The following is a 16995-nucleotide window of genomic DNA, read 5'->3' on the forward strand; positions in this document are numbered from 1 at the left end:
ATTTATTCTATTTAATAAATATATTAAATGCACTTAATAAAACTAGAATATTTATAAGTGGAATGTTCTGGGTAGAGAGTGGAGCCCATGAACCTGAGGCCCATTTTCCTTTTAAATTTATTTATTTGATTTTTGGCTGCTTTGGGTCTTTGTTGCTGTGCACGGGCTTTCTCTAGTTGGCGGCAAGTGGGGGCTACTCTTCGTTGTGGTGCGCGGGCTTCTCATTGCGGTGGCTTCTCTTGTTGTGGAGCACGGGCTCTAGGCACGCGGGCTTCAGTAGTTGTGGCACGACGGCTCAGTAGTTGTGGCTTGCGGGCTCAGTAGTTGTGGCTCACGGGCTCTAGAGCACAGGCTCAGTAGTTGTGGTGCACGGGCTCAGTTGCTCCGCGATGTGTGGGATCTTCCCGGACCAGGGCTTGAACCCGTGTCACTGCATTGGCAGGTGGATTCTTAACCACTGCGCCACCAGGGAAGCCCCCCAAGGCCCATTTAAGTAGACCTGCTCTTTCCAAATCCTTGTGAGCTGGGTGATGATGAAATTCAGAGTCTCCTGGCCAATGGCACACCTGTAAGCTGGTTGTGTGTAGCATCCTTGAGGGCTCCAAATCCTCTCAGACTCTGATTTGGGAGGGGCTGGAGGTAACTCAGACTGAGTATTTTCTTACTCCTTGTGGAGATGGGAAAAGGGAGCTCTGTACCCAGATGGGGGCCGATCGGGGTCCCCCACAGTCCACACTAGCCCTAGCAAGTGGGCATCAAGCAACCAATGGGTCTAGCTATGGGCTGGAAATTCGGGTGTTGAAAGTTCCAGTGGCCTAGAACCTTCATAAGCTGGTGCAGAGGAGCAGGGGGTGGGATACGGAGAGCTTCCAGCAAGGAGTTGAGAGACCTCCACCCCCTACCAAAACGGATGACTTTCAGAAACACAAGGACAAAAGCCTAGACTTTTGTCACAGGTCCACTGTACTTGCATAGTCTGTGTTCTTTGCGATAGACGACACACTCACTGGGTTTTAGTTTCACTTTTTTCCTACCTGCTCACTGGCAGGGGCTGGAAGAGAAAAGTCCCAGGAAAACCATCAGTCAGTGTTTCCTTGATGAAGTGGGCGTGCTGTGCCCTCGCTAAGCGCAGTGTTCCGGAGGTTGACGGTTTGAGTCCCACGGTACTACCAAGCCCTTTTCTCCCACCTGAAATATGACCTTTTGTTAAAACGCTGGCAATATTTATTTGACTCCTGCCTTTTCTGGTGGCCAGGGAGCCAGACACCCTCAGGAGTCTTCGTGTTAGTTAGTCCAGAAAGCTACCCTTGAGAAGTAAATCACAACATTGGAAACGTGGGTGGGAGACAGGAGGAAGGTCCTCTCCTCATCGAGGGCCTTGAATGAGCCGCCTCCCCGGGGGCCGTGGCCCCCCCTGCGGCCCCTGTCTGTTCTGTCGCCCCTGCCTCCGCCTTGGGTCATTACGGGTTTAAGCCCGCACGCAGTTGGAAGGTGATTGGCCTTTGCAGACCAGAACAGGACGGGTTCTTCAGGGTTAGGGGCCCCAAGGACTTTATCCTCCTGACCCGTTGTCTTCCCCGAAGGGCCGCTTTTCTATAGGGTGGTTCAAACATTTAGAACCACATTTAGACTTCTTGCTAAAGTATCTTCTTGTCTGTAGTCTCCATACACCTCAGCACTTCCTCTCGAACTGCTTTTCTCATAAACCAAGCGCAGCAGCAGGGCTTTGGGCCACTAGTTTTTATGCCGTTGGCCTTATTCATAGCTTGTCAGCGTCACTGAGTTGTTCTCACTGAGGCCGGTGAAATAGTTATATTTCCGCCTTGCTGTGTCCTTCTAAAAAGTAAAAAATAAATACGATCTTAAATGCCCAGGGTAGCGGGCTTATAAGTCGCTTGCAGTTGATTCCGTTACGCACTAAATCATCATTCCTTTTTGTCTGCTTTGTAAACCCATGTGTACATCTGTGTCCCAGGTTTCTCTTTGGTTAGTTTTTCTCATGATGGTTTAAATAGTTTCAATTAACAAAGTAAAAGTGGCACATTTTTAAAATATTGTAGGGGTGTTATAAACAGGATTGATCTTTGATGTAGGACTAAGTAAAAAAAATACAGCATAAGGAGATTTAAGAATCCCATTGCAATGGATTCTTAATGCACCTTTTTTTTTTTAATTGAAGTATGGTTGGTTTACAAGGTTGTGTTTAATTTCTGCCGTACGGCAAAGTGATACATGTATGTGTTCGTTATACATGTATATGTTCATTTTCATATTCTTTTCCATCATGGATTATCCCAGGATATTGACTATAGTTGCCTGTGCCCTACAGTAGGACCTTGTTGTCTATCCATTCTCTATGTAGTAGTTTGCATCTACTGATCCCAAACTCCCAGTCCAGCCCTCCCGTCCGCTTCCCTCCCCCTCGGCAACCACAAGTCTGTTCTCTATGTCTGTGAGTCTGTTTCTGTTTTGCAGATAGGTTCACTTGTGTCATATTTTAGATTCCACACATAAGCGATAGCATATGGTATTTGTCTTTCGCCTTCTGACTCACTTCACTTCGTATGATCATCTCTAGGCCCATCCATGTTGCTGCAAACGGCATTGTTACATTCTGTCTTAGGGATGGGTAATACTCCATTGCATATACGCACCACATCTCGTTTATCCATTCACCTGTCGATGGGCGTTGAGGCTGTTTCCACGTCTTGGCTATTGTAACTAGTGCTGCTGTGAACAAACAGAAGGTGCATGTATCTTTTCGAATTACGGTTTTGTCTGGGTGTACGCCCAGGAGTGGGGTTGCTGGATCGTACGGCATCTTATCTTATTTTATGTCATCCCTGCCACTGTTTTGTGTTTCAGGTACAGAGCCTTCATTTTTATTTTGACATTTTTGCTGTATGCAAGTTTTCACTTATCTCGAAAGCCTATCAGCATAGTTAAGGTAAGAAATCATTAACAGCACCCGATGTCATTTCCTGCCTGTAATCTCTGTAAGGAACTAGTGAGCCGGTTGGGGGGAAGGGGAGTTTGGGGGAGAGCAGTAAGATAAATGGAGAAAATGGATTGTTGAGAAGCAAGGTACTTTGCTGCTTTGGTTTTTAGTTTCTCTTTTCTGAAATTAATAGCTTTAAAATGGTTTTGGGATTTATAATTTCAGAGGTGGTATACTTTCGGTTATATTCGTTGACTGTCCCAGAATTCTAAAGCTTAATTACATATCTATTCTGTCTTGTGTGAACTTTCCCTCCGAATATATCCAGTCTAAAAGTGTTCCCCAGATTGCTTCTACGGTCATTAGCCTTTGATCCTAAGTCTGGCAGTGGTGGTGTTTCTCCATTATTCTTAGAACACTGAGTTCCTGTGTGAGTGATGGGTGGGCAGGAAGTTATTAAGCAGGCATTTAACTCGACTTGGGGAAAAGAAGATTAAAGGAGACAGTCCTACGTAGTAGCCAGTTGTAACCTGGGGAAAAGCAGAGTCGTTTTCTTACCCTCACTGGAATGACGTCATTTTGCCTGCAGACCGTCAGCTGGCTTGAATGGCTGCTGAGCCTTTATTATAGAAGGGACGAGGAAATCGTCCAGGGCCAAAGGTAGTTCATTTACAGCCCGACTACCCCTCCGTCACTTTCTCCTCTTTGGCCGGGACGCAGGTCCAGGACTGTGACTCCACTGACCTTTGTAGTCCTGCCTCCTCTGCTCCCCGGGTCGGGGGGAGGAGGGGCCGACTGCTGGACAGCTGTCGTCTCGGGCTCCCGGCCGGTGGCAGAGGCAGTGCCGAGGCTGTTGCTTCTCTGGACGGTTCTGTGTTCCCTGGTCTCCAGCAACTCCCAGTGGGCGTGAAACACCATCCCTCTACTCCAAGGACCCTAGAATTCCTCGACCCCTAGTAAGCAGGCATTTCCCCGGCCCTTCCGGTCGCTTGCGAACTTCTCCCTTTTTTAATGTACGAAGTTTGAATAACTATGGCAATCTTTGCAGACCTTTTATAATGCAGTTTTCAAAACAGAGCAAAGGATGGGACAGGAGAGGGTGGGCCGTCCTCCACTTGACCAGTGTCTCTAATATCAGTACCAAGGACCAACCCGCCCCTGTCAACTTAAATACTACTAATTCCTGCCTTCCTGGTTAGGGAAGTACACATATGGCTCAAGAGAAAGGCAAGTTATGAAAAGGGAAGAGACCGTTGAAGGGACCTGAGGGAGTGCCTAGAACTGAAGGAGCCGGCGGGGTCGGTCGGGAGCCTTCCTGCGGCTCCGATGGATCCTGCAAGGCCGGGCGAGGGTCCTGGGGCCAGTCCTGGCCTGCTGGGGGCGTCGCGATGCAGCAGCAGCCTGACAGGCGCGGGGCCCGTGTTGGGACCGAGGCAGCATGCTGAGGGGGGCTGGCCACTGGAGGGTCTCCTTCTGGTGGCCACGAGGGTCCCCATTTAGCCAGGAAGGGATGCGGCATTGTTCCAGGCCACTCTCGCGGCTTCCCCGTCGGGGGCTTGGGGCTTAGTGATGAGGGGTCCGGCTCTTAGTTAAGGTTTCATCAGTCACGGTGACTGCCGCTGGCTGAGCCCCGCGCCTGACAAGGTGCGCGCCTCCCTTATTTAATCTCATCGTCACGGCCGTCCTGCGCGTGTCCTTTTGAGGAAACTGAGACTCGGGGGCCTAATTCCTCTGTGCAGGCCAGGGCCACCTCAGGTGAATTCCACAGGGTCCGGCTGACTCCAGGGTCCCTGCCCTTACCCTCCCTGCCACGGGTCTCTAGGGCAGGTGTAAGAAGCTGGGTACAGTCGCAGCATCACGCCCAGATTTTCTTCAACACGCAGATTGTCCGACTTAGCGCCTTAGACGTGCCTGGATGTGTGGATTGGCCTAACGCAGAACCCCGGGGCTTCTTTGCCTTCTGAGACAGATCAGATGTCACACTCCATACGATAAGTTACTTTGCAATGCCTTGTGCTGTATTTAGCTCATCTTATTTATAAAACTAGAAGTAGTAACGGTGCTGTTGACCCGGGAACAGCCTGAATTATCTGTAACCTACATTTATTAGCACATCATGAGCAAAACGAAATTAAAATACATTTGCGCACCTGGAACTGATCGCCAGGGGTGATGAATCCTAAAGTGATTCGTATTCTTTAATGTCACTTCCAGGGACGTGACATGTCGTGGTGGCACGAGGCTACTCTGTTTAGACTTAGTTTAACCACTGATGAAACCTTTCGTTTTTCTCTGATTTTCGTATATAGCAAAAAGGAAAAATAAGTGACAGTGATGAAAACAGGGCTGGGAGGAGGTGGGGTTACAACCCCGCTGTCTTCTGAGAGCGGCTCCAGTACTAGCCCTGCCTCTTAACTGGAGGCCGATGGACAGGTGGGGCCTGCACACTGCCCGAGGGACACTCTGGGGGGCTCTTCCCTGGCCCCCCACCCCCGGGCTGGGCCAGAACAAAAGCCTGAAAGCAGAGGGTTCTCGGGGAGGGCCTGAGCTGCAGGGGATCCAAGGTCCCCGAGGGGAGCCGTCACATTGACCGGTCTGAGTGTGAATGTCCAGCCCTCTCTGCACACACGGGACCCAGGAAAAGAAAGCCGTGAAATCCTCAGTGGCGGACAGAAAACAAAGCCTGAAAGGCTGGAAGTGCGTACCTTGGCTTTGGGTGGGAAACTTGCTATCTGGAAAGTTCTACCATTCCCAGTATTCGTATTTAAATAGGACACAACCCCAATGAAAATCTCAGCAATGTCTTTTTTAACTGAATAAAATAATCTTAGAGTTTATGTGAAAAGAATGACCAAGAATTAATTACCAAGGAAAGTGTGGAAAAGGGAACATTTTTTAAGCTACTATAATCAAATTATTATGGTATTGCATGAGGATAGACAAAGAGGCGCGTAGAAAAATATAGAAAATACTGTGGAAACATACAGTAGAATGGCTGACAGAGGTGACGGGAAAAGTATAGTTCATCTAATAAATGGTGTTGACACAACTGCAGATTCATCTGGAAGAAATAAAGTTGAACCCCTATCTTATAAAGAATAGATGGATGGATTAAAGATTTAAATGTAAAAAATTAAAAGTAAAAATCCAAGAACAAGATGATGTCCCTCTTAGGGATATGAAGTTGGGAAATCCAAAGGAATGATGGACGGAGGGGGTGAAGAGGCAGTTCACAGACAAGGGATATAGGGATATACCACTTTATACCCACAAAGTGGCAAAACCCCTAAAAGAGTAATAGCCTCTGTTGCTGGCAGTGATGGCGGGAGAAGACTTTCAGGTACGGGTGATAGAGATGTGAAGTGTTACGGCCTTTTGGAAAGCATCTGGGTAACACCTGTTGAAATTAAAAACGCTTGTCCTTCAGTCCTGCTTCTGGGAATCTTGTCCATAAGAATGGAAGCGCCAGCCCTTAGGAGTATTTGCATAGGCATCTTTTTTGTAGCATTGTCTGCAATTTTTTTTTTAAAGGAAAGAAATAAAACGTGGCTATTCTGTGAACTTACTCAGCAGCTGAAAGTGTGGATAAATTGTGGCACACCCATATTCCGATATGTGCAACCACTTAAAAGAATTCATTGGAGCCAAACCAGTCGACTCAGAAAGATTCCCAGCAGGTATTTTTGAGTCAGAAGAGTCAAGGTGGACATAAGTCCGTGTAGAATGATCCCATTTAAAAAAAAAAGACAGTGACCCGAAAGCTTCCCTGTGTACTTCTGTACACCTTTGTGAGTGGGTGTACCTTTGCATATGCAGGCGTGTGTCTGGTCCATTTTCACGTGGCTCCTGTGCACTGACCACCTCCTGGGTGCTGGGGCCCAGGTTGTCTGTTCTTCCTGTTTTGAGCGCTGTCTCATCCACTCTTGCTGCCGTAACAAAATACCATCGACTGGGTGGCTGTAGCCAGCAGACATTTGTTGCTCACAGTTCTGAAGGCTGGACGTCCCAGGTCAGGGTGGGTGCAGCAGGGTCAGTTTCTGGTGAGGGCCCTCTTCCAGCTTGCACACGGCCGCTTCCTTGTAGCTTCACTTGGTGGAAGGTTGAGGAGCTCTCTGGGGTCCGTTTAAAAGAGCACTAATCCCATTCATGAGGGCTCCACCCTCATGACCTAATCACCTGCTAAAGGCCCTACCTCCTAGTACCGTCACCTCGGGGATTAGGTTTCAACATGTGAATTTGGTGGGAACACCAGCCTTCAGAGCACAGCGGGCGCCAGAGCTTTCATTTCGCTTCTAGGACTTCTTTTGCATAATGCTTTGGAGAGTTCTTTTAACCGAGAGCTTTATAAAAGGAGTCTAAAGGACTAGTTAAAATAAAAGGACCCACACAACCTAATGAACCCTAGAAAATTTACTACACATATACATTCTGCATAGATTATGGACACACGCATGCACGTACGTGCGCACCCACGACACTCCGTGTGTCGTTCAGAGGTGAAGTGAAGCTGACACAGCCCCCCTCCTCCTGATGAGGCCCGAATCCCCGGCTCTCAGTCTCCTGCCCCTCTCAGCATCTTCTGGACCCCTTCCCCACTCCCACAGGCAACGAGCAGCTCGCTGTAGCCTTGGCCAGAGAACCGAAGAGCCCATGTTTTTGGAATGAATGAGCGCATGAAGAGTTTCTCAGGGTGAAACTGCTCAAGTTCAGAGTTTAGCGCGTAGAGTCTTCATTAATGTACATTTATGTAAATACATTGGCGCCTAAGGGACTGCACGGGCCGGCGTGTGTGGAGCTTACGGGAACATGTCTCCTGCAGCTCCAGCTGCCCAGTGCTGGGGGTGGAGGACGCTAGAGAGGGGATCTGTAGGTGGGCGGTAAGTGCACACCCCCATGTCTCTGCCCCTCCCCCACACATGGTGCTTCGTGACGTCATGGCTGTTTTCTGCATCCTTCCATGATGTCCACACCTGTCTTCTCTCACTCCCCACCCACCCACCCCACCCCCCGCCCACCTTCCCGTCACTCTGGCGTCTTGCGGTTTATTGTGTTGGTGCCGTTCCTTTGTGTATTACACAGACATTTCTAAACACTTAGGAGCCCCGTGCACCTGGAATGTTCCATTCTGCTCTTCCCCCTTGGCGTTTCACAGCCGTATTTCTCGGCTGCCACATTGTCTTTTGAATGATCGACTTTTAATCACTGCCTGGTGTATTTTGATTCATTTTATGTGTTATCTGTTGATATAACCACACGAGGCCGGCTAGAAGTCCAATGCGTTATCCATTGCGCCACCCATTGCGCCACAGAGCCAGTTTATGTGTTATCTGTTGAAAGGCACATGTGTAAGAAATTTGCAAAGGAGACTGCTTTTATGAAAGCAAAGGACTAGCTCCCCACCCCCAAAATGATTTTATATCATGGTAAGGATCAGTTCACCTGGTGAGTTTTCTTTCTGACAAACTAAGTTTATCTTAGTTTCATTAATCCTTAATTTTCCTGCAAACACCAGGTTTGGGGAATAAAACTCATTGGAAAGTTAAAATACGGCAGAGTCTTATTAAAAGCTAACATGTGGTCGTTTAATATCCTCAGAACTCTTTATGCTCAAGTAATGTCAAGCCTTTTATTGCTTTTGCTTCAGCTTCTCAGCGGGGTGGGCTGGAGATTGCATTTCTCATATGAAGGAGGAGGTCTGGGGAGAGAAGGGAGCTGAATGAGATTAGGGCCAGCTGCAGGCCCTGGGGTGCCCCTGTGTGGGTGGACCCCAAACACACAGCTGCCAGTCGCTGAGCCTTTCTGGGCGAGGGACCCGGAGAGGAGCTCTCTGCACACACCTCCACATGCCCGTCTTTACAGCAGCGCCGACGGGCCGCGCTGTGCCGGCTTCTTAAGAGGCTGTGGGGAGTCCCCGTGAGCCGGCCGAGGTTGGAAACTGGGACAGCAGCACCAGGATCCCGGCTCGGAGCCCGTCTCCCTGACCGGCACCTCTCATCCCGGGACAAACCAAAACAGAAAACCTCTTCTGCTTGTTAATGCAACAAAAAGGGATGATTTCTAATCCTTTATATCCCCCGTGCATGGTGAAGGAGGATGTGGACCTGCCAGTAGGAGCCTCGTCCATAATGGTCCTCTTCCCGGGCTTCCGTGTAAGGCGTGTGTTAGGAACCCCACGCCAGCCCCGCTCGAGGGTCCCCCTCAGCCCATGGGGGTCCTTGCGTCCTGCCTGTGGCTCCCTTATTGAAAGGTGAATAGACAGCATCAGTGGTGCCTGCAGGCCCGGCTGGCTTCCAAGAGAAGCAGCAGAGAAAGGTGGGCGGACGCCCCTGACTTCTGAAGGCAAAGAGGAGAAGGAAATGATCACATCAGGCGGGTGGGGAAGTGCTGGCAGTCCAGCTTTATGCAGAGAGGCAGGGCTCCCTGTGTCCCCGTCCCAAATTCACAGCCACGTCCGCAGTTTCTCAGGCGGGCAGGGAAGGGGCTCGGAGGATCCCAGGATGACGGCGCCCGGCCTCCACCACCAGGAGTGGGAGCTCGGCGGAGGAAAGCTGTCTGCAAAGTGTCACTTTGAGTTTGGAAAGCAGAACCTCTGCTAGTTTTAGCGGAACCTTGTGTTTAAATTACAGCAGAGCAGCCCAGCGATGATGACAAAGCCACGTAACCACAGAGTGGCTGGGTCCTGTGTGCCAGGCCAGGTCTCGAGGGCATGTGTCCGTGTAAAATCAGGTGTCCCGCCGTGGCTGACCACAGCCCTAGCAAGGCGGCCTTTTAAAGGAGATCGGCCTCTTTAGTGACCCCTCCTGAAGAGGTGGGGTACCCACAACGCGAAGGGGGTGGACAGGCCTCCTGGCTGCCCCCCGCACCTGGTGGACTGGGGTGCAGCTCCCTGCCCGCTGCCCTGTGTCTTGACCCCGGGGCAGATGCTCCTTCCGGGGCCAGGCTTCCTCACAGCCCCCCAGGCCCAGCCTCTCTCAGGTCGCAGCTCACTAAAGGCCGCCCCTTCGGGACCTCTGCTCCCCCTGAGGGCCACCTCCTCGACCTTGAGGACGCCTCCTTTCTGCCCTCGCTCACACCTGATGGATTGGTTCATCTGAGCCCCGTGTAGCGGAAACCCCAGAAAGCGCCCAGCAGGGGAGAAGTGGGAGCCGGGGGCCACCTGGGAGGGGACACGTGTGACCCCCAGGTGGCACCGCAGGCGCATGGAGTCCTGTCTGCTTCCCCTTGTTTTAAGGAACAAGTCACCTGTTACTCAGGTCCCCATACCAGGACGGCCCCGGCTGCCCTGCGGCACTCTTCTGGAAGTGTGGATGCCTCCTTAAGGAGCACCTTGAGCTAGTTTTGGGGTGGGGGGTGGGGGGTTGACATGTGATTTGCACATAGTAAAGTGCACAGATCTGCGGTGTCTAGCCTAGCAAATATTTACACGCTCACCCGGGAAATCATCACGCAGGTTAAGGTCTGGTCCCGTCACTGTTGCCCTCCCCTAGGTGATGCATGTCACCTGGATTTATTCATGTCCCTCCTCCGGAGCTTCGTAAACGGAGTCTCCCATTTGTGCTCCTTTGTGTCAGGCTTACTTTGTTTCGAGATTCATCCTCGTCCTTGTGGACCTGTAACTTGTAGTCAATGATATAAATCCAGCAGGATGAATCCATTCTTCTGTTCTGGGCAGGTGGGCCCCCATGCTGCCCGGCTGCTCTGAGCAGTCGTCTCTGGGTGGCCCGGTACAGGCTGTGTCGGCTGTGCTCAGGAGGAGACGGCCGCTAGGGAGCTGGAGGAACCGTCCTCGTTGGCAGGCACTCTGTGGGTCCCCTAGACACACCGCCCCAGAGGTGCTGTATCCCCCTAGAACGCAGTCACCCTAGGACAGCTGTAAGGAGAGGGGCGGCTGAGCCCCATCTGAGTGCACTCTCTCTCTCTCTGGCTTCTGTCCTCCCCGTGGATGTCCCAGGGTGAGCTGCACAGCTACTGCACGGCTTCGTATGAGGGGGAGGTCGGATTCCACAGCCAGAGCCCAAAAGCCGGGGACGCCCCCGCTCAGCAGCTCCCAGACAACGGGACCGACTGTGGCTGGGCCCCATTTGGTGAGTTCTCCGTCCGTGCCCCTGCTTTCGTCCCGTGACTGAAGCTGGCCATCCCTGCGGGCCTCCTCCACAGGTGGCAGTCCCCGCGCCGGCTGGCTGATCTCAGCAGCGGTGACGATGCTGTCAGATGCAGCTGCGCTTCCAGGTGCGAACTAACCTCTCCTCCCAGCAAACCAGCCTCGCACCTTCAGGTGCTGCACGTTTCCCGTGCCCGTGTGCAGGGGTGTCGCTCAGTGGTCAGATCTGCTGCAGGTCATCTGCAGGTTGCATTTGTCCAAGCTGGAAGTTAGGACTTACAGAGCATAAGCTGTGGGTGGAGAGAAGAGAGCAATCTCAGGGCTGTGGTGTGGGGCTGGCCTGGGGGGCCCGAACCAAAGCCGGGGTAACATGTGAAACAGAACAGAACCCACAAGCTCACCGCCAGCAATGGGGATTTGACCTGATGGGAGTAACGTTTATGTAGCGATTATTGGAAACATGGTGGCTTGATTTCCAGTTGCTGTATTTTCTGTGTTCCCTTCTGAGGACGCCGCCCAGACGTAGAGAGCAGAGGTCTCGTACGTCATTGTACCTCTCCCGGCCATAAATTGGTGTTTAGTGAAAAGTAAACAATACCCTCCTTTTCCTGTTGCTTTTCACCCCACGTAGATCAGGACAACTTCCAGCAGCTGCTCGGCGCCCTGGACTACTCCTTCCTGTGTGCGTACGCTGTTGGCATGTACCTGAGGTAGGTCTGGCTAAGACTGCAAGACCCAGGTGGTCCGCTGGGTGCAGAGCGCAGCTCAGGTACGGCTGAAGACGCGGCCCCGCCCGCAGGTGGCTGATCCTCCGGTCTCTCCTCAGAGACAAGGGTGAGGTGGAGGCCAGCACACCGCCCGGGTGTCCTGCAGATCGGGCAGACTGTCCTCGGACGGCTTTCCTGGCCCCGGGGTTGGATGCACCGTGAGCCCTGCCGGGACCCGGTCTCTCAGGAGCAGGGCCCTGGCAGCTCCCCACCCGGTGAGCACGGCAGAGCCTCCTCTTCTCTGGTTTCAGGGGCCGCCGTCTCTTTCCTGACCCCGCCTGGCATCAGAGCAGTTCCCACAGCGGGTGCTTGGCGTGTCCACCTGGATGGCCCGCTAGGCCGGAACAGAGCCTCCCCTGAGTGCCAGAGGCCGTCCTGCCTGGCGGTGGGAGGTGTGGACCCCAGAGGCACGTTGCTGGGATTCGATCCCGGCTTGACGGCCCGCTTGGGTGGCTTTGGACAAGTTACCGCACCTCCTTGGGCCTCAGTTTCCCCTTCGCAAAATGGGGGAAACAGTAGTTCCTAACTCACAGGAGTGTGGTGAGGTTTAACTGAGTTAATACGTGCAGAATGCTCAGAACAGGGCCTGGCCCGTGCTGTGTTCCCAGTGCCTGTTACATACGATTGTTAGCCCATTCTTTTTTTTTTGCGGTACGCGGGCCTCTCACTGCTGTGGCCTCTCCCGTTGCGGAGCACAGCCTCCGGACGCGCAGGCTCAGCGGCCATGGCTCACGGGCCCAGCCGCTCCGCGGCATGTGGGATCTTCCCGGACCGGGGCACGAACCCGTGTCCCCTGCATCGGCAGGCGGACTCTCAACCACTGCGCCACCAGGGAAGCCCCGTTAACCCATTCTTGATCCAGTTCTGAATTGGCCTAGGGAGGTGGTAAACATTAGTGGGTAATAACAGGACGTGCAGTTGGCCGGTTAAAAACTACTGCTACTGTGTCAGTCCAGCCAGGTTTAACAGGAAAAACAAAACAAAACTTACAGGGACTAAGGCCTTTAGTCCAAAGAGGGCTTTGTTCAGAGACACAGAGTTTCAGAGCTTTGGGAATCTCTGGAATCCCTGTAAACGTTTACCTTCTTCCCTGAGATCCACCCAGACTGTGTTATCACCGAGGCCTGGACCCCGTCCCCAGCTCAGGACCGTCTGGTGTCTGGTACCCAGACAGGCGGTTTCTGCTGCTGGAGTGGCTGTCGCCCCTTTGTTGAACTTGCACATCTGCATGGAGCTGCAGGGCTTGTCCGAGTGCGGAATGCATAACACGGATGCAGCGCAGAACGGGAGCCCAGCTGCGGAGAAGGACAGCGTAAGCCTCAGGCGCCTCAGGGCGTGGGCTGCGACCGGGCTGCCAGCCGCATTCCATCCTGCGGTCAAATATTTACGTTCTAAAAACCGCAGTTTTACTGGACACCAATCATCAATAATATAAAAAGACCCCAAGGTTGGAGTGTTTTTCTCAGTCACTAGAAAACACTAGTTAAAGGTGGTTCTCAGCTGGGAGTGATGTTGTCTGCTAGGAAGCATTTAGCCATATCTGGAGACAGTGTTGGTCATCTCAGCTGGAGAACGGGGTGCTACTGGCATCTAGTGGGCAGAGGCTGGGGGTGCCGCTAAGTGCGCTACAGGACACAAGACAGCCCCTCGCCACAAAGAATTACCCGGCCCCACATGCGAGTGTGCTGAGGCTAAGAAACCTGGTTTGAATAAAGTGGTTTCATTATTGCTTATTTATTGGCAAAGATCGTTCTTCATGCAACTCGCCAGCGAAGGTTCTTATTAAATAATTTTATTGTGAAATAGCATTATGTATTTCATAATAACCTAATGGGAAATCCACAGTGGCCTCGTGACGGGGATGAGGGTGTACCCTGCTTCCTCGCATGCTTCCTCGCGTGGCTTCTTAGGGACATCGTGACACGTTGCTAGTGAGATGGATGGTGTTAGCGTGGCAGGTAACTCAGACGTGGTGGCACCTTCGCTAACCCAGGTCATCGCTGGCAGGTTCAAGCAGGTGTGGCGTGGCCTTTATTACCTGTAGGAGCCTGATACGACGTGGAATGCTGTCCATTCCGTTAGGCCTTTTCTTTAAAACTTGAAAATAGAGACCAAGTTGAGTCCCATATGGTCTAGTAAGACTAGAGGACGTTTGTAAGCCCCGGCCGATGGCACTAGCTTGCAGGAGGCCCGTCTGACTCTGGCACTTACTCCGTGACCTTGGGCAGGTCAGCCAGCTCCTCTGGGACATGCCCCCTCTTCTCTGAAGTGAGCAGGATGAAGTGGATAATTCCTTTAGCTCTCGAATGCTCTCGAGTTTGTATGTGATCAGTTTCTACTCAGCTTAAAATTGGACCTGAATGCTGTTTACAACTTTAAATAACTTCCTCTGCTTTAGTGTTTAATAGGTCATCTGCGTGATACTAGGTTGATCTTTTTTTTTTTCTTTGGTAAATTCTGAAGGAAGATCTCGCTGGGGTATTTGTTCTTGAGATGAAAGACCAGAATTTTGGAGCTGGTTCCCAGGGTCCTGTTCACAGGCAGGCAGGCAGGCGTCATCCTTCATTGCGTTTCATATCTATCTGACTCCTAGAATGATTACGTGGAAGAAAACGAGACCCACAGAGTGTATGTAGAGATTGCAGAAGGCTCACAGTCGTTTGTGGTTGTTCTCCAGCTCTTTATTCACTTAAGTCACAGTGTCAAGCTGTGTGACACAGTGCCGTGTCCTACAAGGCAGTGAAGGACGTATTTCACATGGCACTGGGTAGTGAGGTGTGATGGTGGTAAAGGCCTGTTGAATGTATGTCCCGTATGAAACGAGATTTTCACCCTCCCCGGCAGCCCTGGAGCTGTTTGGTTGAGCACCCACTACCTTGCCAGGCACTTAACCGAATTTATCTCGTTGGAGCACCCAGGCAGCTCTAGGAAGCAGTTCTCCAGAGAGATGAGCTCTTCGTGGCGTCACGTTGCTGTTCAGAGGGAGCCTGGAGGCTTTGCCCCACGTTTCAGACTTTACCTTAAGGAAAAGGCTCTGTCTTTAAACCAGATCACGGTGCTCGTGGCCAGAGGGTCGTTGGCAAGAGCGCCTCTGGCCTGGCCGCCGATGCAGCGGCTTGATGCCAGCCCGAGGGCCAAGAGACGTGCTCAAGGTCACAGGTGACCCCTTTTCGTATTTGTCTACAGTTCGACAGTTAAACGTGGTTCTCTTAAAAATATACGTTCACTGACTGTTGTTTATATAAAACAGGATTAGCCAGCAGGACAAGGTTTTGGTTTTGTTTTTTTCATTGGCAGGCATCATATATGTCAGAGTGTCTCCGTTTTATTATTTGACAGTGACTTTTGTTAGAAAGTCTTAAAAGGTGTTGCCAGTTTCTGGTTAATAAATGCTCCATTGAAAAATGATTGTGATTAAAATTTACTGGAAATTGGAGTGCTTTCGAGTTCTAAAAGCTCAGAGCAGGAAAGCACCCAGCAGGGAGTCGCTGGGCCATTTACATCATGGGTGTGTTTGTCTTCTCACATTTGTCTTTCTGTTTTCTCTGTCCCCAGTGGCATAATAGGGGAGCGCCTGCCCATTAGGTATTACCTGACTTTTGGAATGGTGGCCAGCGGTGCTTTCACTGCCCTGTTTGGGGTAGGGTATTTCTACAACATCCACAGTTTTGGATTCTACGTGGTGACCCAGGTAAGGTCTGGTCCACGGCTCACCACGTATGGGATTTCCGTGATGAGCCGGACGGGGTGTTAATGTCACGGGTCCCAGGTTCTGCCAAGAGAGGACATGGCAGGTGGCGGGAGTGGGCGCAGCACTGCGTCCTGGCTGAGGTCAGGGTCAGCGCCATGGCAGGTGGTGGGAGGGGGCGCAGCACTGCGTCCTGGCTGAGGCCAGGGTCAGCGCTGGCACATCCAGCCCCTTTTCTCTCCTCTGCTCTGAAATTCCAGCAGCCGGGAAGTGTTTCTTAGTTTCAGGAGTTGCCGCCTGAAGAATCCTACTTGTCGGTACCCCGGCAGGGGGCTTGAGGCATGAAGCCCTTCTGAGTCCTTCTGCCTTAATTTGGGCTCATTTGAGATGTTCTGTCTTGGGTCAGACTTGACCGCTCTGGGGTTGGGGGAATGAAGGGCGTGGGGAGGGGAGGAGGTTGAGGGGACTTGGGGATTGTCGGGGGGGCAGTCAGCGGGGGGCGGGGGCGGAGGGGGCGGGGGAAAGGCCAGGGCCTAAGGGTGCTGCAGGGGAGTGAGGGCCAGACGAGCATGCGGCCTGGCCCTTCCCGCGGGGCTCAGTGCTTCCAGGAACTCCTGGATCTGCCCCTCCCCACAGCCCTGTGGATAATATTAGCTAGAAATGGAAAATGACTTGAAACGATGACGCTCAGCTTCCGAGGCTCCCCAGACACAGCCCAGGGAGATGTGGCAAGGTCATCAGGGCACATCGTGTGTAATTTGCTTTTAAAATTTTCACCATAGGACTCGAAAGAGTTTGGCTGTTTTCATTACCAAAGCAATGCACACTTTATGGTGATACAGAAAATCGGAGAGAAGGAAAAAACCTATTTCCCAGAGTCCCGGCACGTTCCTGGAGGGAAGGCTGAGCCTGGCTGGCCCTGAGGCCGGACCAGCGGCTCCCAGTCGGCCTCTGGAGGCTGGTCCTTCCCGGGGGCAGTTGGAGGAGGCTGCCCTGAGGCCCCTGAGACTAAGGCAGAGCCAGTTGCTGATACACTTCCTGAATCCCTTCTTCAAACAAGAGCTCGGGGCGCTCTTGGCAAGTTGGAGAAATCACTTCTCTAGGCACCAGTCAAGGTTCTGCTCCCTTCGGTGGTTAGCAACAGTACCTTCCTCGCGACACAAGAAGGGAAAGCGTGCAATTCACAAGCCGCCCTTATGGTATCATCGCAGTTCTATAAAAAGGAGAGGGCTTTTCTCTTTGCATAAAGTTTTAGCTTGGAAAGAGAACGGACAGCTTGGCCCCAAGCTGTTGACAGTGGTTCATCTCCGAGCAAGAGATTTTCTTTTCTTTTTTTTCTCTACTTCAAAATTTTCACAATAGGCACGTATGACTCTCGTGGTAAGGTATATGCGTATATTGTTAAAATACACGTCTGGCTGTCGAGGCTCATATCGAATCGGGTTCTGCCCCTTCCTTTTGTGAGAGTCCCCGCTGGGCGCCCAAACCCCTGAGGCCAGGC

General features: G+C 51.9%; 1 protein-coding gene across 3 annotated transcripts in view; it reads left to right on the forward strand.

Annotated features, from left to right (window-relative positions):
- The window catches only part of SLC37A1 (solute carrier family 37 member 1), a 67732-nt gene that overhangs the window by 12732 nt on the left and 38005 nt on the right, over positions 1-16995 (forward strand). For all 3 annotated transcript variants that reach the window (XM_079923449.1, XM_079923450.1, XM_079923448.1), the window contains 4 exons: positions 2866-2947; positions 10890-11022; positions 11671-11749; positions 15362-15497. In XM_079923449.1, the coding sequence (XP_079779575.1) occupies positions 2866-2947; positions 10890-11022; positions 11671-11749; positions 15362-15497 (430 nt within the window). The remainder of the gene's footprint in view (positions 1-2865; positions 2948-10889; positions 11023-11670; positions 11750-15361; positions 15498-16995) is intronic.

The sequence above is a fragment of the Stenella coeruleoalba genome (assembly GCF_951394435.1).
Source record: "Stenella coeruleoalba genome assembly, chromosome: 5".
NCBI classification, from domain to species: Eukaryota; Metazoa; Chordata; class Mammalia; order Artiodactyla; family Delphinidae; genus Stenella; species Stenella coeruleoalba.